This window comes from Salvelinus namaycush, chromosome 35 (genome assembly GCF_016432855.1).
Source record: "Salvelinus namaycush isolate Seneca chromosome 35, SaNama_1.0, whole genome shotgun sequence".
Classification (NCBI taxonomy): Eukaryota; Metazoa; Chordata; class Actinopteri; order Salmoniformes; family Salmonidae; genus Salvelinus; species Salvelinus namaycush.
In genome coordinates this window covers 8,535,780-8,558,349 of record NC_052341.1, presented here as the reverse complement: position 1 = coordinate 8,558,349, position 22,570 = coordinate 8,535,780, and the positions used below count along the sequence as shown (strand labels likewise).

General features: G+C 41.6%; 1 protein-coding gene across 1 annotated transcript in view; it reads left to right on the top strand.

Annotated features, from left to right (window-relative positions):
* LOC120029385 (CUB and sushi domain-containing protein 1-like) overlaps positions 1-22,570 on the top strand; it is a 328,206-nt gene that overhangs the window by 127,823 nt on the left and 177,813 nt on the right. The window contains 2 exon segments of the mRNA XM_038974609.1: positions 18,836-19,030; positions 20,679-20,886. Coding sequence (XP_038830537.1) covers positions 18,836-19,030; positions 20,679-20,886 — 403 coding nt within the window.

Genomic DNA, 22,570 nt, shown 5'->3' with positions numbered 1-22,570 from the left:
CAAGCTGTTTTGAAGATTTGAAAGATTCTAATTGAGATACAGCTTTGAAAGGTCATACATAACAGCAAGTCATTATATAAAGTTCAAGACTTGTCTACACAACACACTGTGGCGGGATAACATTTAAATTAATTGAGCTATAATGATCAACCTTTATACAATTGTGCCTATGATGAATTTGTTAATGTTTATATGCAAATTGACTGTAAGCTGTGACTGGAGAGGTGACTTCTGTGAATGTTCTGCTTCTGCTTATGTTTTGTACTGTATGTTGTAGAGGTAACAGGCAATTCTTAACAATTCATCTGAATATTGTTTTTCTGACCTGGTGTGTTTTGAAGATCTGTCTGAACGTGTCTGGATGTGGGTTTTTTATATGTAGACCTGGATCAATTTTAAAACCCAAAAGAAGCTTTCACACAAGGACATTCAAAATAAAAAAGTATGACAGTATTTGGCAAGTCGGTTATCAAAGTAAACTTGGAGAGAGAGACGGCAAATAACTACCCTCGTCAAATCAATATTCTTGATTGGTGGTAGTCCTTGTCTAGACGTTCCCATATGAATGGGTATTTTCACCACATGGACTAAAGAAATAAAATGTGTCATGAAGAATATCAATATGAGGATAATATACCTATCAGAGCATTAGCTACAGTGATGATTGACTGAAAATTATGATATCGCTCACATGCATCATGTGCTTAACTTTCCAAAGCTATTAATTCAAAGTTATTGACCTGCTACAGTATGTTTGTTAGATTGTTACTGAATATGTCATGAAATGTCATAGTTAATTACTGTATGCACAACATGATACTGTTGTAACTTGACAGATATCAGCAACATTGATACGTATAGTATGTTAATGATGTATTTTGGGAAGAGTGCTACTCTTCGCACAGTGTGCATGTTGTCTCTTTCCCAGCAGCACTTATTGTACCCAGACAACATGTGTCTTTATGGATTTATCGCCATGGGCTAGATATTTGTTATTTTATATTTAATGGTTCGAGTTATGTAAAGGGAAAACAAAAATAAACACAATCCTTTCATTATTATCAAGTGAAGTTAAATTAAAACAATATATCGTCATATGAAAAATAATATATTAGCTTTGTCTGTTTTTGTGGCAGTGCTGTTTTTGTGGCCGTGCTGTTTTTGTGGCAGTGCTAATTAGGTTCTAATAGTTCTTTTTTTCTGGTCTCAATGTATTGCATAATACAGATCCCTTAATTGCCCCTCAGCAGGAATTCATGACAACTGAGTGTCATGGTTTTGGATGTGTTTAGGAATTGAAGGCTAAACTCAATAAAAATCATAACTTCAAATTCTTGTCCAAAAGACACAAGTAGGTTTCCAAGCAGGGTAGCAATCTGGGATAGCTTTCGCTAGTTTTTTTAATACTTTAATGTGCATTTGTGGGAGAAAAAAAAACAACTTAAATATCATATAATTTGTTCCGCACATGTCAATAAAGAAACCTACAATATCAGTTCCATATTAGTCACAAGGCAGTAGGTTGACTGTATTACCACTTGCCACTTGAGTCATTACAATGTAACCATGCAAACACAGTCTAAGAGCAACTCACACATCATTCTGCCACCCCTGTGCACACTGTCAGCTCCCATTCTCAATAAAGTGTGGGTTGACCATAAAAGAGAAAGCTCCCATAAAAGAGAAAGCCAGAACACATTTCTCTCTCTCTACTTTAATTTCACTGAGGGTGCAAGGATCAATATCTGCTGATGCTTTAAAAGTAAACATCCTCTTTAGGGGTCTCTGTTGTGTGGCAATGCATGGTTCCACTTGTCCAATAAGCCTTTTCTCAAGAGCTCACTGATATTCAAAAGACATATGTGATTCTGCTGAAGGGGCTTCCCACTGGGCACAGACGTCATACAACGTCTATTTCACGTTGGTTCAACGTAATTTTATTGAAATGACGTCGGAACATCGTTGATTCATCCAGTGTGTTTCCAGTGGGTTTAGGCTGCTGGCAGCAACACTGAGAGGTTTGTGCCCATGAAGTGATTCATTTTTTTAATATGCAGATTTCTTCCTCTCCATTCGAGGACCATCTTTCCAGCTGGGTAACCAAACACAATTTTTACCATGCTGTCAGTACAGCCAGACACAAGGCTTCTAATTGGCTAAACCAGGGTTACTTTAGTTCACATGTACGTAAAGGTTGAAATAATTAAGTGGACTGTACATTAAAGAATTCAGCCAACAGTGACTCTTAAATGATTGACAGGTTGTTTCTGTGAAGTTTGCACATGAAAGCCACACAAGTGTTAGATGCAAGGCAAACCAACATAGGCTCAACAGCAAAGGCTATAGTGAAACAGTTTTCTAATACATGGTTTTAACACGGTATTACAAATATGCAACTCCAGATTGCATTTAGGAAGGATTGCAAAGTTTGTGCATTTCCAAAATTTTCTCAACTCTCTCTATCACACTTCATGTGTTTGTCCGGGGAGGTGATGTAAACCTATCAGCTTAGGGCAGTCAAAACAATACCACAAATGACCCATAACTGCTAGTCCAGTCATGCCATGTGATTTGTTCGGACAAGGCAAATGATTCATGGGGCAAAACAGACGCTAAGGTTACCAACAAACCTCTGAGCTGATGGGGAATAATGAACAGCCTCCTGAGCAACAAGGTCTGTGGGAAATTGACTTATATCCCCTTCCGACTTAATGCATCTTCATTTAACAGCTTGCAGTCACATTTACATCTGTCATCCCCCATTAAATAGGGATTGATAGTTTGTGCCTGGATGGAACCTCCGTAGGGCCACAAAGTGTATGGGGACCACAATGAATTCAACCAAAGTACTGCCACATAAAAAAGCTGTCCCATTCTGTATTTTATGTGATATTTGGCTGAATGACCACTGGTTACATACTTTTTTAACTGGACATGTTTTCATAAATGCCACTCGTTGACTTACCAACATCTAAATCAAATCAAATCAAATTGTATTGGTCACATACACATGGTTAGCAGATATTAATGCGAGTGTAGCGAAATGCTTGTGCTTCTAGTTCCGACAGTGCGGTAATATCTAACAAGTAATCTAACAATTCCCCAACAACTACCTAATACACACAAATCTAAAAGGGGTGAATTAGAATATGTACATATAAATATATGGATGAGCGATGGCCGAGCGGCATAGGCAAGGTGCAATAGATGGTATAAAATACAGTATATACATATGATATGAGTAATGTAAGATGTGTAAACATTATTTAAAGTGGCATTATTTAAAGTGGCATTGTTTAAAGTGACTAGTGATCCATTTATTAATGTGGCCAGTGATTGGGTCTCAATGTAGGTAGCAGCCTCTCTGAGTTAGTGATTGCTGTTTAGCAGTCTGATGGCCTTGAGATAGAAGCTGTTTTTCAGTCTCTCGGTCCCAGCTTTGATGCACCTATACTGACCTTGCCTTCTGAATGGTAGCGGTGTGAACAGGCAGTGGCTCGGGTGGTTGTCCTTGATGATCCTTTTGGCCTTCCTGTGACATCAGGTGGTGTAGGTGTCATGGAGGGCAGGTAGTTTGCCCCCGGTGATGCGTTGTGCAGACCGCACCACCTTCTGGAGAGCCTTGCGGTTGAGTGCGGTGCAGTTGCCGTACCAGGCTGTGATATAGCCTGACAGGATGCTCTCGATTGTGCATCTGTAAAAGTTTGTCAGGGTTTTGGGTGACAAGCCACATTTCTTCAGCCTCTTGAAGTTGAAGAGGCGCTGTTGCGCCTTCTTCACCACACTGTCTGTGTGGGTGGACCATTTCAGTTTGTCTGTATTTGTATTTATTATGGATCCCCATTAGCTGCTGCCAAAGCAGCAGCTACTCTTCCTGGGGTCCAGCATTGTTTGACATGCATATTATTAATATTAGCAGATTGACATGCATATAATTAATATTAGCTCTCTGTGTACATTCAAGGGCCAGCCGTGCAAGCCCTGTTCTGAGCCAATTGCAATTTTCCTAAGTCCTTTTTGTGGCACCTGACCACATGACTAAACAGTAGTGAACAGGGCCTATAGGACCTGCCTTGTTAGTAGTGTTGTTAAGAAGGCAGAGCATCACTTTATTACAGACAGACTTCTCCCCATCTTAGCTACTACTGCATCAATATGTTTTGACCATGACAGTTTACAATCTAGTGTAGTCATCTCAACTTGCTCAATTTCCACATTATTTATTACAAGATTTAGTTGAGGTTTAGGGTTTAGTGAGTGATTTGTTCCAAATACAATGCTTTTAGTTTTAGAAATATTTAGGGCTAACTTATTCCTTTCCACCCACTCTGAAACTAACTGCAGCTCTTTGTTGAGTGTTGCAGTCATTTCAGTTGCTGTAGTAACTGACGTGTATAGTGTTGAGTCACCCGCATACATAGAAACTCTGGCTTCACTCAAGTCAGTGGCATGTCGTTAGTAAAAACTGAAAAAAGCAAGGGGCCTAAACAGCTACCCTGGGGAATTCCTGATTCTTTATTTGATAGGCTTCCATTAAAGAACACCATCTGTGTTCTGTTAGACAAGTAAATCTTTATCCACATTATAGCAGCAGGTGTAAAGCCATAACACATACGTTTTTCCAGCAGAAGACTATGATCGATAATGTCAAAAGCTGCACTGAAGTCTAAGACAGCCCACACAATAATTTGGTCATCAATTTCTCTCAGCCAATCATCAGTAATGTGTGTAAGTGCTGTGCTTGTTGAGTGTCCTTCCCTATAAGCATGCTGAAATTATTTTTTCAATTTGAGTTGAAAGTTTACTAAGGGTTGGTAACAGGCTGATTGGTCGGCTATTTGAGCCAGTAAAGGGGGCTTTACTATTCTTGGATAGCGGAATGACTTTAGCTTCCCTCCAGACCTGAGGGCACACGCTCTCTAGTAGGCTTAAATTGAAGATGTGGCAAATAGTAGTGGCAATATCATCTGATATTATCCTCAGTAATTTTCCATCTAGATTGTCAGACGCTGGTGGCTTGTCATTGATAGACAACAATACTTTTTTCACCTCTTCCACACTGACTTTACGGAATTCAAAAGTACAATTATTGTCTTTCATAATTTGGTCCGATATACTTGGATGTGTAGTGTCAGCGTTTGTTGCTGGCATGTCATCCCTAAGTTTGCTTTTCTTGCCAATGAAAAAGTCATTAAAGTAGTTTGCAATATCAGTGGGCTTTGTGATGAATGAGCCATCTGAACCAATAAATGAAGGAGCCGAGTTGGCTTTTTTCCCCAAAAATTTCATTTAAGGTGCCCCAAAGCTTTTTACTATCATTCTTTTAATAATTTATTTTTGTTTCATAGTGTAGTTTATTTTTATTTAGTTTAGTCACATGATTTCTTAATTTGCAGTACGTTTGCCAATCTGTTGGGCTGCCAGACTTAATTGCCATAGCTTTTGCCTCATCCCTCTCAACCATACAATTTTTCAATTCCTCATCAATCCAAGGGGATTTAACAGTTTTTACAGTCATTTTCTTAATGGCTGTGTGCTTATCAGTAACTGGAATAAGTCGTTTCATAAATGCGTCAAGTGCAGCGTCTGGTTGCTCCTCATTACACACCACAGACAAGCAAATATTCTTTACATCATCAACATATGTATCACTACAAAACTTATTGTATGACCTCTTATACTGTACACTATATTAGGCCTTTGGAACTTTGGTTTTCCTAGATATGGCTATTATATTGTGATCACTACATCCTATGGATTTGGATACTGCTTTAAAGCAAATATGTGCAGTGTTAGTAAAAATGTGATCAATACATGATTTAATTTAATTCCTGTGCTGTTTGTAACTACCCTGGTAGGTTTACTGACAACTTCACCCAGGTTGCAGGCACTGGTTACAGTTTGACGTGTTTTCCTGAGTGGGCAGCTTGATGATAGCCAGTCAATATTTAAATCACCCAGAAAATATACTTCTCTGTTGATATCACATACATTATCAAGCATTTCACACATATTATCCAGATACTGACTGTTAGCACTTGGTGGTCTATAGCAGCTTCCCACAAGAATGGGCTTTAGGTGAGGCAGATGAACCTGTAGCCATATTATTTCAACATTAATTAACATTAGATCCTCTCTAAGCTTTACAAGAATGTGGTTCTGAATATAGACCACAACACCGCCTCCGTTTGTCGTTTCTGTCTTTTTGGTAGATGTTATAACCATGTATTGCTACCACTGTATCAAAGGTATATTCTAAGTGAGTTTCAGAGATAGTCAGAATATGAATGTTATCTGTTAGCAAGTTATTGACTTCATGGACCTTGTTTCTTAGGCTACACATGTGTTGCTTGATTGTTTCTAATGCTTTACTGGGAAGCTTATCAGAGGTAGACTTACTCATGTTATTTACATTGGAGCTGATAGTGCAGGGTGAGCTGCATAAAGTGGTCTTCCTACTATTGCACACCACCTCAGTGCTAACAGTGTAAATCTGGTTTATAGGCTCATGATTACTGCTTACAATAGCTGTAGGATAAACAGATGTATTCAGTGCAATTAGGGGTACATAAATTAAATTACTTACATGGTGTTTGCCAATGCCCCTAAGATCATGTACATTTGATGCAGCATTATGTCGACTCATTGTCACAATGGTAGGGATTAACTGAGTTGGTCTTGGATTATTTACTAGTCATTGTTTCAACGCAGCCTTGATGTGATGTGTATGCCGAGGAACTTAAAACTTTCTTCACTGCTGTCCTTTCGATGTGGATAGGGGGGTGCTCCCTCTGCTGTTTCCTGAATTCCATGATCATCTCCTTTGTTTTTTTATGTTGAGTGAGTAGCTGTTTTCCTGACACCACACTCCGAGTGCCCTCACCTCCTCCCTGTAGGTTGTCTCGTCGTTGTTGGTAATCAAGCCCACTACTGTTGTGTCGTTTGCAAACTTGATGATTGAGTTGGAGGCGTCCATGGCCACGCAGTCATGGGTGAACAGGGAGTACAGGAGGGGGCTGAGCATGCACTCTTGTGGGGCCCCAGTGTTGAGGGTCAGCGAAGTGGAGATGTTGTTTCCTACCTTCACCACCTGGGGGCGAAAGTCCAGGACCCAATTGCACAGGGCGGGGTTGAGACCCAGGGCCTCCAGCTTGATGATGAGCTTGGATGCAAACTGTATGCAAACTGAAGTGGGTCTTGAATGGCCGGTAAGGTGGAAGTGATATGATCCTTGACTAGTCTCTCAAAGCACTTCATGATGACAGAAGTGAGTGCTACGGGGCAGTACTCATTTAGTTCAGTTATCTTTGCCTTTTTGGTTACAGGAACAATGGTGGCCATCTTGAAGCATGTGGGGACATCAGACTGGGATAGGGAGCGATTGAATATGTCCGTAAACACACAAGCCAGCTGGTCTGTGCATGCTCTGAGGACACGGCTAAGGATGCCGTCTGGGCCAGCAGACTTGCAAGGGTTAACATGTTTAAATGTTTTACTCACATTGGCCACGGAGAAGGAGAGGGGGGGTGCAGTCCTTTTTAGCGGGCCGCAATGGTGGAACTGTATTATCCTCAAAGCGGGCAAAGAAGGTGTTTAGTTTGTCTGGAAGCGTGACGTGGGTTGACCATGGCTGGTTTTCTTTTTGCAGTCTGGGATTTCCTGTAGACCCTGCCACATATGTCTCATGTCTGAGCCGTTGAATTACGACTCCACTTTGTCCCTATACCTACGTTTCGCTTGTTTGATTGCCTTGCGGAGGGAATAACTACACTATTTATATTCAGCCATATTCCCAGACCTTTTTCCATGGTTAAATGCGATGGTTCGCGCTTTTAGTTTCGCGCAAATGCCGCCATCCATCCACAGTTTCTGGTTAGGGTAGGTTTTAATAGTCACAGTGGGTACAACATCTCCAATGCACTTCCTTATAAACTCTCTCATCGAGTCAGCGTATTGATCAAAGTTGTTCTGAGGCTGACCGAAACATATCCCAGTCCGCGTGATCAAAACAATATTGAAGCGTGGATTCTAATTGGTCAGACCAGCGTTGAATGGTTCTAGTCACTGGTACATCCTGTTTGCGTTTCTGCCTATACGACGGTAGGAGCAAGATGGAGTCATGGTCGGATTTGATGAAGGGAGGGCGGGGAAGGGCTTTGTATGCATCGCGGAAGTTAGAGTAGCAGTGATCAAGTGTATTACCCCCCCGCACGTAGTGCAATCAATATGCTGATAGAATTTAGGTAGCCTTCTTCTCAAATTTGCTTTGTTAAATTCCCCAGCTACAATAAATGCAGCCTCAAGATATATGGTTTCCAGTTGACATAGAGTCCAGTGAAGTTCCTTGAGGGGCATCTTGGTGTCTGCTTGAGGGGGAATGTACACAGCCGTGACGATAACTGCTGAGAATTCTCTTGGGAGGTAATATGGCCGGCATTTGATTGCAAGGAATTCTAGGTCGGGTGAGCAGAAGGACTTGAGTTCCTGTATGTTGTTATGATTACACCATGAGTTGTTAATCATGGAGCATACACCCCCTCCCTTCCTCTTCCCAGAGAGGTGTTTATCTCAAGAGAGCCATGTTTCCATGAAACAGAGAATGTTACCATCTCTGATGTTTCTCTGGAATGCAACCCTTGCTCAAATTTCGGCTACCTTGTTGTCAAGAGTCTGGGCATTGGCGAGTAGTATACTCGGGAGCAGTGGGCGATGTGCACGTCTACGGAGCCTGACCAGGAGGCCGCTCCATCGGCCCCTTCTGCGTCGCCATTGTTTTGGGTCGGCTTCTGGGATTAGATCCATTGTCCTGGGTGGTGGTCCAAACAAAGGATCCGCTTCGGGAAAGTCGTATATTCCTGGTCGTAATGTTGGTAAGTTAACGTCGCTCTTATATCCAATAGTTCTTCCCGGCTGTATGTAATAAGACTTAAGATTTCCTGGGGTAACAATGTAAGAAATAAAACATAAAAAAACTAAATACTGTATAGTTTCCTAAGGACTTGAAGCGAGGCAACCATGTCTGTTGGCGCCATCTTGATTCTACACATTGATAGTGAGTGTGAGGGACTGCAAGGTAGCTTCTCATCACATCTCCAACAGTGAGCAGTTCTGGAGTAGCCCTCTTCTGTGAACCAAAACAAACTGCAGGGGATGTTACATTTAGCTGGCTAGTGATGCAATCCGTTCGGGCAGTCAGCGAAGGGAAGCAAATCCAGTCTGTTGACAGTGCATTTTCTGTAATTTCAGAGGCCGTTAAAAAGTGTAAATTTGTTGTGGAAGCCGATAGATCTTAATGGATGCCCATCATTTTCACATTATAGGTAATCGTTTAAATCTAGGCCTACTTGAAAACCAACTTGTGTTCCTCATTGAGCACCCTGTAATGAGGAAGTGCATGTACTGTATATTGGAATTAAAGAGAGTTTATTCTTCACCTTTGAAAACAAACAGATCTTCACATGAATAATGGCTTAAATGAATAATTTGGTCTTGTCTCGTCATTAAGAGGATGAAACTGACAAACAATTATGAAAATAAATCAATGAGGTTCATTATACAATCACTATGCTGTCAGCACACATGAATTAATCAACATTTTTTATCTAAAAAAATATGCTATATGGAGACAGAGAAAGCATGATGACAGAGAAGGAAGTGTCAGAGTGAGACATAAAACAAAGTCTCTAAAAGTGCATGCAAAGTGAACAATACTGCATAATAAATGCCCCTCCGCTGTAACAGAATTTAAAGGCACTAACATTTATTTAGACAAAGGCTTCCATTGATTTCTGCATTAAAGGAAAAATCCACATTAAAACTATATTTTCATATTTTTTATAAAATAAAATAAAATTGTATTTGTCACATGCACCGAATATAACAGGTGTAGGCTTTACAGTGAAATACTGTAAGAAAGTAAGAATATGTAAAGGGAAATAGTAACACAATAAAATAACATTAACTGGACTACCGAGTCAATGTGCAGGTGTACGAGGTAATTGAGGTTGTAAACTCAGCAAAGAAAGGTCAGTTTTTCAGGACCCTGTCCTTCAACGATAATTCGTTAAAATCCAAATAACTTCACAGATCTTCATTGTAAAGGGTTTAAACACTGTTTCTCATGCTCGTTCAATGACCCATAAACAATTAATGAACATGCACCTGTGGAACGGTCGTTAAGATACTAACAGCTTACAGACTTTAGGCAATTAAGGTCACAGTTATGAAAACACTAAAGAGGCCTCTCTACTGACTCTGAAAAAAAAAAAAAAAGAAAGATGAAAGATGCCCAGGGTCCCTGCTCATCTGCGTGAACGTGCCTTAGGCATGCTGCAAGGAGGCATGAGGACTGCAGATGTGGCCAGGGCAATAGATTGCAATGTCTGTACTGTGAGACGCCTAAGACAGTGCTACAGGGAGACAGGACGAACAACTGATCATCCTTGCAGTGGCAGACCACGTGTAACAACACCTGCACAGGATCGGTACATCTGAACATCACACATGCGGGACAGGTACAGGATGGCAACAACAACTGCCCGAGTTACACCAGGAATGCACAATCCCTCCATCAGTGCTCAGACTGTCCTCAATAGGCTGAGAGAGGCTGGACTGAGGGCTTGTAGGCCTGTTGTAAGGCAGGTCCTCACCAGACATCATCGGCAACAACGTCGTCTACGGGCACAAACCCACCGTCGCTGGACTAGACAGGACTGGCTAAAAGAGTCGCGGTTTTGTCTCACCGGGAGTGATGGTTGGATTTGCGTTTATCGTCAAAGGAATGAGCATTACACCGAGGCCTGTACTCTGGAGCGGGATACATTTTGAGGTGGAGGGTTCGTCATTGTCTGAAGCGGTGTGTCACAGCATCATCGGACTGAGCTTGTTGTCATTGCAGGCAATCCCAACACTGTGTGTTACAAGGAAGACATCCTCCTCCCTCATGTGGTACCCTTCCTGCAGGCTCATCCTGACATGACCCTCCAGCATGACAATGCCACCAGCCATGCTGCTCGTTCTGTGCGTGATTTCCTGCAAGACAGGAATGTCCGTGTTCTGCCATGGCCAGCAAAGAGCCCGGATCTCAATCCCATTGAGCACGTCTGGGACCTGTTGGATTGGAGGGTGAAGGCTAGGGCCATTCCTCCCAGAAATGTCCAGGAACTTGCAGGTGCCTTGGTGGAAGAGTTGGGTAACATCTCACAGCAAGAACTGGCAAATATGGTGCAGTCCATGAGTAGGAGATGCACTGCAGTACTTATTGCAGCTGGTGGCCACACCAGATACTGACTGTTAGTTTTGATTTTGACCCCCCCTTTGTTCACAGGCACATTATTCCATTTCTGTTAGTCACATGTCTGTGGAACTTGTTCAGTTTATGTCTCAGTTGTTAAATCTTGTTATGGTCATGCAAATATTAAGTTTGCTGAAAATAAACGCAGTTGACAGTGAGAGGACGTTTCTTTTTTTGCTGAGTTTATGTACATGTAGGTAGGGGGAAAAATTACTTGGCAATCAAGATAGATAATAAAGGGAGTAGCAGCATGTGTGAGTGTGTGTGTGTCATCAATATATGTGTGTGTGTGTGTGTGTGTGTTTTGTGAGCGTATGTACTGTACAGTGCATTCAGAAAGTATTCAGACCCCTTCACTTTTTCCAAATTTTGTTACGTTACAGCCTTATTCTAAAATTGATAAAATATATTTTTTGCCTCATCAATCTACACACAATACCCCATAATGACAAAGCAAAAGCTGGTTTTAAGAAATGTTTGGAAAAAGTTTGGAAAAGCACACACTTGTCTATATAGAGTCCCACAGTTGACAGTGCATGTCAGAGCAAAAACCAAGCCATGAGGTTGAAGGAGTTGTCCATAGAGCTCCGAGACCGGATTGTGTCTAGGCACAGATCTGGGGAAGGGTACTAAAAAATGTCTGCAGCATTGAAGGTCCGCAAGAACACAGTGGCTTCCATCATTCTTAAATGGAAGAAGTTTGGAACCACCAAGACTCTTCATAGAGCTAGCTGCCTGGCTAAACTGAACAATCGGGGGTCAGGGAGGTGACGAAGAAGCCAATTGTCACTCTGACAGAGCTCTAGAGTTCGTCTGTGGAGATGGGAGAACCTTCCAGAAGGACAACCAACCATCTCTGCAGCACTCCACCAATCAGGCCTTTATGGTAGAGTGGGCAGACGGAAGCCACTACTCAGTAAATGGCACATGACAGCCCGCTTGGAATTTTCAAGATTCTCTGGTCTGATGAAACCAAGATTGAACTCTTTGACCTGAATGTCAAGCGTCACGTCTGGAGGAAACCTGGCACCATACCTACGGTGAAGCATGGTGGTGGCAGCATCATGTTGTGGGGATGTTTTTCAGTGGCAGGGACTGGGAAACTAGTCAGGATCATCGAGGGAAAGATGAACGAAGCAAAGTACAGAGAGATCCTTGATGAAAACCTGCTTCAGAGCGCTCAGGACCTCAGACTGGAGCAATTGTTCACCTTCCAACAGGACAACAACCCTAAGCACACAGCTAAACCAACACAGGAGTGGCTTCGGGACAAGTCTCTGAATGTCCTTGAGTGCCCCAGCCAGAGCCCAGACTTGAACCTGATCGAACATCTATGGAGAGATCTGAAAATAGCTGTGCAGCGACACTCCCCTTCCAATCTGATAGAGCTTGAGAGGATCTGCAGAGAAGAATGGGAGAAACTCCCCAAATACAGGTGTACCAAGCTTGTAGCGTCATACCCAAAAAGACTCGAGACTGTAATCGCTGCCAAAGTTGCTTCAACAAAGTACTGAGTAAAGGGTCTGAATACTTGTGTAAATGTGATACTTCCGTTTTTTATTTGTAATACATTTGCAACATTTTTGAAAAAACTGTTTTTGCTTTGTCAGTATGGGGTATTGTTTGTAGATTTATGAGGAAAAATAATACGGCTGTAACATAACAAAATGTAGAAAAAGTCAAGTGGCGTGAGTACTTTTCGAATGGACTGTAGTGTGTGTGTGTGTGTGTGTGTGTGTGTGTGTGTGTGTGTGTGTGTGTGTGTGTGTGTGTGTGTGTGTGTGTGTGTGTGTGTGTGTGTGTGTGTGTGTGTGTGTGTGTGTGTGTTGGAGTGTCAGTGTAGTATGTGTGAGTAGAGTCCAGTGAGTGTCCATAGAGCCAGTGACAATTAGCTTTTTTAAAGTTTTGTATCGCTTGATTGCTGACATGCAAAACATTTTGGGATAGTATCAACAGTGGAGTAATGAAAAGAAAAACCCAAATATCGTTTTTGAGTCGATTTTCCCTTTAAGGGTGAAATATCAGTCTCTGTATATTTGGCATGGGGAGGAAAGGAAAGTGAGTCATTCCTTCAGGAAATCTCCATTTTATTTGGAAGATGTGCCACGGGCCTTAATAATAAACACCATACATACTGTAACATGTTGTTTTCCACCAAAGGCTGTTGCTCATGATTTATTAATACTAATCATTTATTTAATTTCTATAGTGCTTTTCATGGCAATCTCAAAGTACTTGATACATCATTATTGTTTGCTAGGTCAACCAATAGAGGCCAAGTCTTTGAGTACATGCATCCTCAAAAGATGGAAAGGGACACTTCATGGCTTGATCAGAGGAAGGTGGTCAGAGAGATGGGTTGATGAAGAGTCTGGTGGCGATCTTGTAGAGGGCTATTCTGGGAACCAGCCAAGCAATGGGCGTAATTTTTTATTCTAATTTACATTTTCACATTGTAAAATAATTTGGCATATATTTTTTGTCTGCTTCTCTTGAATGTTGCTAATAGAATTCAAGCTATGAGATAACTACTTAATCTAAAAATCTTCACATTGTCTGTCAACTACTGCATCTTCGCTCATGTAGCCATTACAATCGTGTGTTTGTAGTAATCCCTTGATTCATGAAGAAGGCTGGGAGCCTCGTTTTGACAGTGCTAAAAAGAGACTATATTACTCCCAATACCAGTTACAGCATTTATTTCAAAATCCCAAATGGTGAAGCATCCATCCGAAGGCGGGAATAATTTATGAGGGTTTTGATTACAACCGTGCTGATACATAGTGCATGCGATGTAGCCGGAAAACTGCTGCATTTCAAACTCTTTTTAAAATGTCTTCTAGATCTTAACCAATCCTGGTCATTTTACACATTTTAGGGGATGTAGGGTATGCTAATTGTGCAGCCTTACAGTCTTCTCTTCATTACTCATGTGTTTATATTAACATTAGTGTATGTACGGTACCTATGGTTGTTTTGTCTAAGGCAGGGCAGTACTGTGACAGATGGTCTGATCCACTGGTTTAGCAGTGTTGCAGAGACGGTCTGATCCACTGGTTTAGCAGTGTGGCAGAGACGGTCTGATCCACTGGTTTAGCAGTGTGGCAGAGACGGTCTGATCCACTGGTTTAGCAGTGTGGCAGAGACGGTCTGATCCATTGGTTTAGCAGTGTGGCAGAGATGGTCTGATCCACTGGTTTAGCAGTGCGCCACAGACGGTCCCACTGGTTTAGCAGTGTGGCAGAGACGGTCTGATCCATTGGTTTAGCAGTGTGGCAGAGATGGTCTGATCCACTGGTTTAGCAGTGCGCCACAGACGGTCCCACTGGTTTAGCAGTGTGGCAGAGATGGTCTGATCCACTGGTTTAGCAGTGTGGCAGAGACGGTCTGATCCACTGGTTTAGCAGTGTTGCAGAGACGGTCTGATCCACTGGTTTAGCAGTGCGCCACAGACGGTCCCACTGGTTTAGCAGTGTGGCAGAGACGGTCTGATCCATTGGTTTAGCAGTGTTGCAGAGACGGTCTGATCCACTGGTTTAGCAGTGTGGCAGAGACGGCCCCACTGGTTTAGCAGTGTAGCAGAGACGGTCTGATCCACTGGTTTAGCAGTGTTGCAGAGACGGTCTGATCCACTGGTTTAGCAGTGTTGCAGAGACGGTCTGATCCACTGGTTTAGCAGTGTTGCAGAGACGGTCTGATCCACTGGTTTAGCAGTGTGGCAGAGACGGCCCCACTGGTTTAGCAGTGTGGCAGAGACGGTCTGATCCACTGGTTTAGCAGTGTGGCAGAGACGGTCTGATCCACTGGTTTAGCAGTGTGGCAGAGACGGTCTGATCCACTGGTTTAGCAGTGTGGCAGAGACGGCCCCACTGGTTTAGCAGTGTGGCAGAGACGGTCTGATCCACTGGTTTAGCAGTGTTGCAGAGACGGTCTGATCCACTGGTTTAGCAGTGTGGCAGAGACGGTCTGATCCACTGGTTTAGCAGTGTTGCAGAGACGGTCTGATCCACTGGTTTAGCAGTGTGGCAGAGATGGTCTGATCCACTGGTTTAGCAGTGTAGCAGAGACGGTCTGATTCATAAGGGAAAGGAGGCGGGGGGCGGACTCAGCCACCAGACTGAACCTGGGGGCTTGTATCAGGCTTTCAGTACCCCATGCATTTTATTTCCAGTTAGGAACTGCAATTAGACATTTAGCTCATTCAAGCTTTAATCAGCACAGAGGTAGTTATTTCATAGGTCCACAGAACGGAGTACTAAGGAGGCAGCATTTGCATTTGGGGCATGCAGTTATTTATTTATATCGAATTACATGTATTTGAATTAAGCCGGAATATCCATGACTTAGGTGCCTTAGATGAAATGAAGGGAAAAATAAAGTGTCCAGTAAACTTGAAGCACTGTCCATCTGTCTTTGAGATAATGCTGATATATATAGTATTCTGTAATATATATAATTTGATGATGTTCTATTTCTGTCATAAAGTTTTAAAATTCTATCCAGAATTCCATCAGAAGTGTAGATTAAAGCAATTCTCAGTGGTAGGGTAAAATAATGTTTCCCTCTTATTTTGTGTGGAAGACTGGTCCCATGTGTTGTTTGACACAGTTGTTTAGGAGTTGACAGGATGTAACAATGCTCTTTGACATGATCCCTGCAAGTTGAGGTTTTGGAACGTATCTTAAAAATCAAGAAAACTGCTACTTGCATAATGTGCAATAAAATATGAATATAGTCCCTTATTTGTGGTATCTGTTGGGTTGTGCCAAAGTAGAGAGGTTTTATTCTACAAGACAGGCAATGTTTTGTTTTAAGATCGATGATGTTTTCATTTTACCCTAGTGACTTTTTATTTATGTGTGAGAACATTGATGCATTCCATTAGATTTGAATTCTTTCAACTAACAAAATAAACAAATAAATTATGCATACTTAAATACTTCAGCAATGAATTAACCTCTTTCTAGTTACAACATTGTAGTTCTCCTGAAACAGAGACTTTACCACATTTAAGCTTAGTCTAATTAAAATATACTGAACAAAAATATAAACGCAACACGTAAAGTGTTGGTCCCATGTTTCATGAAAAGAAAGAAAAGATTCCATATGCACAAAAATATTATTTCTCTCAAATTCTGTGCACACATTTTTTACATCCCTGTTAGAGAGCATCAAATCAAATTGTATTTGTCACATACACATATTTAGCAGATGTTATTGCGGGTGAATAGAAATGGTTGTGTTTCTAGTGGCATTGACTAAAATACAGGAGAATAGAATACAGTATATACGTACATATGAGATGAGTAAAGCAGTATGTAAACATTATTAAAGTGACTAGTGTTCCATTATTTAAGTGGCCAGTGATTCCATGTCTATGTATATAGGGCAGCAGCCTCTAAGGTGCAAGGTTACGTAACCGGGTGGAAGCCACCTAGTGATGGCTATTTAACAGTCTGATGGCCTTGAGATAGAAGCTGTTTTTCCAGTCTCTCGGTCCCAGCTTTGATACACCTGTACTGACCTCGCCTTCTGGATGATAGCGGGCTGAACAGGCCGTTGCTCGGGTGGTTGATGTCCTTGATGATCATTTTGGTCTTCCTGTGACATCGGGTGCGGTAGGTGTCCTGGTGGGCAGGCAGTGTGCCCCAGGTGATGCTTTGGGCAGACCGCACCACCCTCTGGAGAGCACTGCGGTTGCGGGCAGTGCAGTTGCCATACCAGGTTGTGATACAGCCCAACAGGATGCTCTCAATTGTGCATCTGTAAAAGTTTGTGAGGGTCTAAGCCGAATTTCTTCAGCCTCACCACACTGTCTGTGTGGGTGGACCATTCCAGATTGTCAGTGATGTGTACGCCGAGGAACTTAAAGCTTTTCACCTTCTCTACTGCGGTCCTGTTGATGTGGATAGGGGCGTGCTCCCTCTGCTGTTTCCTGAAGTCCACGATCAGCTCCTTCATTTTGTTGATGTTGAGGGAGAGGTCATTTTCCTGGCACCATTTGCCAAAATAATACATCCACCTAAGAAATGTGGCATATCCAGAAGCTGATTAAACAGCATGATCATTACACAGGTGCACCTTGTGCTGGGGACAATCAAAGGCCACTCTAAAATGTGTGTGCAGTTGGCATGCTGACTGCAGTAATGTCCACCAGAGCTGTTGCCAGTGAATTGAATGTTAATTTCTCAACCATAAGCTGCTTCCAACATCGTGTTAGAGAATTTGGCAGTACATCCAACCGGTCTCACAACCGCAGACCACGTATAACCACGCCAGCCCAGGACCTCCACATCAGGCTTCTTCACCTGCGGGATCTTCTGAGACCAGCCACTCAGATAATGATGAAACTGTAGGTTTGAAAAACCGAAGAATTTCTGCACAAACTGTCAGAAACCGTCTCAGGGAAGATCATTTGCGTGCTCGTCGTCCTCACCAAGGTCTTGACCTGGCTGCTGTTCGACGTCGTAACTGACCTTCGATGGCCACTGGCACCCTGGAGAAGTGTGCTCTTTGTGAACAGAGTGCCCCATGGTGGCAGTGGGGTTATGGTATGGGCTGGCATAAGCTAAGGACAATGAACACAATTGCATTTTATCGATGGCAATTTGAATGCACCAAGATACATTTGTAAGTCGCTCTGGATAAGAGCGTCTGCTAAATGACTTAAATGTAAATGTAAATGTAAGATACCATGATGAGATCCTGAGGCCCATTCTCATGCCATTCAACTGCCGCCAGCATGATAATGCATTGCCCCCTGTAGCAAGGATCTGTACACAATTCCTGGAAGGAAAAACATTTCCCAGTTCTTCCATGGCCTATATACTCAACAGACATGTCACCCATTGAACATGTTTGAGATGCAGCGTGTTCCAGTTCCCACCAATATCTAACAACTTCACAAAGCCATTGAAGAGGAGTGGGACAACATTCCACAGGCCACAATCAACAGCCTGATCAACTCTATGCGAAGGAGATGTATCTCGCTGCATGAGACAAATGGTGGTCACACCAGATACTGACTGGTTTTCTGATCCACACCCCTACCAGTCATGTGAAATCCATAGAGTTACTGATTTCCTTACATGAACTGTAACTCAGTAAAATCTTTGAAATTGTTGCATGTTGTGTTTAGATTTTTGTTCAGTATACAAATAAAGTGGAACAGTAAATGTAACCATAAAAACTGACTAGCAGAACTACACAATATGATATAATTGACCTTCAAATTGTCTTTGTGAAAGATGGATGTTGACTCCACTGTTGTGACAGAACAGAGGTGGTTGAGTATGGAACTCTTATATTCTTGTGGGTGATGAGGACCTGAAATTATCTTGGTGCTGGACCAGCATTGTGGTGTCATCTGATTTGAAAATGGAGTCGTGAGAGAAATAATCACTCTTGGTTCAAATAATTTTTTATGCCAAAACGGGTTCACGCCAAAAAAAAGTTAGGAAAGCCCTGTGCTAGACTCGACAACAGAATAACACTGGGGTCTGCCATGGAATTAAAAGTATTATCTGTTGTTTTGTTTTTCAGTGCTACCAAGTCACACATGCGGAAATCCAGGGTTGATACCAAAAGGAGTAATTCACGGAACAAGGTACAACATTGGAGACAAGATCCGTTACAGTTGTCTCATGGGATATATACTGGAGGGACATGCTGCACTCACTTGTATTGTGAGTCCAGGTACCGGTGCATCGTGGGACTTTCCTGCACCATTTTGTCGAGGTAAGACACAGTTTGTAGTGTATTTACATATAATATCATATTATTTTACAATACTGTTTGGAGCGTAAGAAATTCCCTGGAACATCATTTAGCTGCATTGATCCTAGATCATCGTTTAATGGTATTGATCCTGGATCGTCATTTAGTTGTGTTGATCCTGGATCCTCATTTAGTTGTGTTGATCCTGGATCGTCATTTAGTTGTATTGATCCTGGATCCTCATTTAGTTGTGTTGATCCTGGATCCTCATTTAGTTGTGTTGATCCTGGATCCTCATTTAGTTGTGTTGATCCTGGATCATCATTCAGTTGTATTGATCCTGGATCGTCATTTAGTTGTGTTGATCCTGGATCGTCATTTAGTTGTGTTGATCCTGGATCGTCATTTAGTTGTGTTGATCCAGGATCCTCATTTAGTTGTGTTGATCCTGGATCGTCATTTAGTTGTGTTGATCCTGGATCGTCATTTAGTTGTATTGATCCTGGATCCTCATTTAGTTGTGTTGATCCTGGATCGTCATTTAGTTGTGTTGATCCTGGATCGTCATTTAGTTGTGTTGATCCTGGATCCTCATTTAGTTGTGTTGATCCTGGATCATCATTCAGTTGTATTGATCCTGGATCCTCATTTAGTTGTGTTGATCCTGGATCCTCATTTAGTTGTGTTGATCCTGGATCCTCATTTAGTTGTGTTGATCCTGGATCCTCATTTAGTTGTGTTGATCCTGGATCGTCATTTAGTTGTGTTGATCCTGGATCATCATTTAGTTGTGTTGATCCTGGATCATCATTTAGTTGTGTTGATCCTGGATCATCATTTAGTTGTGTTGATCCTGGATCATCATTTAGTTGTGTTGATCCTGGATCATCATTTAGTTGTGTTGATCCTGGATCGTCATTTAGTTGTGTTGATCCTGGATCGTCATTTAGTTGTGTTGATCCTGGATCATCATTTAGTTGTGTTGATCCTGGATCATCATTTAGTTGTGTTGATCCTGGATCATCATTTAGTTGTGTTGATCCTGGATCATCATTCAGTTGTGTTGATCCTAGATCATCATTTAGTTGTGTTGATCCTGGATCATCATTTAGTTGTGTTGATCCTGGATCAACATTTAGTTGTGTTGATCCTGGATCGTCATTTAGTTGTGTTGATCCTGGATCATCATTTAGTTGTGTTGATCCTGGATCATCATTTAGTTGTGTTGATCCTGGATCATCATTTAGTTGTGCTGATCCTGGATCATCATTTAGTTGTGCTGATCCTGGATCATCATTTAGTTGTGTTGATCCTGGATTGTCATTAAACTGTGGTGATCCTGGATTATCCTTGAACCTGAAGTATCAAATCATAGGTTTTAGAGGTCCTAGGAAAGTCACAAGGCAGTAGCTTCCAATGGCCACTGTTTTGGTTGTTCAACTTGCAACAACAACCACATTTATTTTACAGATTTGCCAAGCTTGTGTGAGGAACAAGGCCAATCTTAGTTGCTGTAAAACCTTAATCTCTTACTAGTAAATATTTGTCCACTCAATAGGAGCTGGAACAATAGAGAGTCAGGACTCAGTCGAGACTGATTTATTTTAGAAGAGCAAGTTGTGACCCAGTCAGCAATGCATTTGTCTCTCACTTATTTTCTTAATTTTAGCTGAAGGAGCTTGTGGTGGGACATTGAGGGGAACAACAGGGACGATATCAAGTCCACACTTCCCCTCAGAGTATGAGAATAACGCAGACTGCACATGGAGTATTCTGGCTGAACCAGGGGACACCATCGCCCTAGTCTTCAGCGATTTCCAGCTGGAAGACAGATACGACTTCCTGGAGATAAGTGGGACTGAGGCACCATCAATATGGTAAGTAATTAACAAACACAATATAATTAAAGCACCTAATTCCTTGTATTCTAATGGTGGCAACTGTCATGGCATCACTGCTCTGCTGATTGCTAGAAAAGTAATTTATGGTGATTCACAAATGTATGAAAGCTATGTAAGTTAGTGTTTTTGTGTTACACGGTTGATCCCAGTATGTCAATAACAGACCTTTATTTTCAATTGAGAGGATGCAAAGATGAGTCACTAAAGTTGTACAGGACCTCACACCACTTTTGGAGAATAGATAATAATGTTTAAGTTTGTCCTGTCAAGAGCTGAGACATTTCAGGTCTTGAAACCTGACACTTCAATAACCGGTTCATTTGAGAATTCCTTGACAAAATAATATTCAAGGCCTATTGTCAACAGAATGCTACAACAATGCAGAGCACTATAGTGTGTTCTGAGCAGAAAGGGATGAAATATCTGTATTTAAACACATACACAGCCTGCGAAGACTGTTGAAACTACCTGTGAAGACTGTTGATTAGGCTTCCATTTCTGTTAGGGAATTCCATTTAAAAACAATGTGTCCGTTTTAGGACATCCTCGTGCCAACGTCCTTCACACTAGTTGTGGTAACTTGACAAGGAATGCCCACACACATTTCAATATTACTTTCCTTTACTTTCAACTTAAGAAATAAAAGGTGTACAGCCATGTACAAATGGTGCAAATACAGCCAAACGATACAGCCCACTCAACATGTGGTAGAGTCACATTCTACCAATCCGACTCGGGGTGATGACATCATCCAAGGGGAAAGGTCACGGTCAATGCCAATAATAACCATGCACACATGAATAGCAATCATACTATACTGCAGGGAAGTACAATACATATTCAATGTAATTATTTTTATAGTGTCCACACTATAAGACTCGTGATCACCACCGATATGAAACATCTGTATAAATGTCAGTAAAATATCGATATCATATTAGTTTCATGATATAATGGCAGTAGTGGCGGCAGGTAGCCTAGCAGTTAGAGCGTTGGGCCAGTTACCGAAATGTTGCTGGTTCGAATACCTGAGCCGACAAGGTGAAAAATCTGAACCTTGAGCAAGGCACTAAACCCTAATTTGTTCCAAGTGTGCTGTACTACTATGACCCTGTACAACAACACATTTCACTGCACCTATCTGGTGTATGTGACAATAAAACATATTTTTGTATATATATTTTTATGAATAACTGCATTACTGCACCATCTCATGATACAGTGGGGTACATAACTATTTGTACCCTTGATAAAGATGAGCAAAAAAGACTGGATATAATGAATAATATTGTATACTCCAAAAAGTTGGGAAATTCAGAGAAATATTTTGTTTAATGAGTAAAATAAAAATAAAAAATTGGTCAAAATTATTGGCACCCCTGTTTTCAGGCTAATGACACTGAATCTTTTTCTTAAAATGTTTTATGTGTTTGGAGGACACATTGGGGGGGATCTTAGACCATTCCTCCATACAGAATATTTCCAGATAATTGATATCCATTCTCTGTGCTTATGGACTGCCATCATGGACTGCCATCTTGAATTCAAACCACAGGTTTTCAATGGGTTTCAAGTCCCGTTGAAAGTCCCAAGTACTTTTCTGCATATGCTTTGAATATTATTTTGAATGTTATTTTTGAAAAATATATATTTTAAAGGA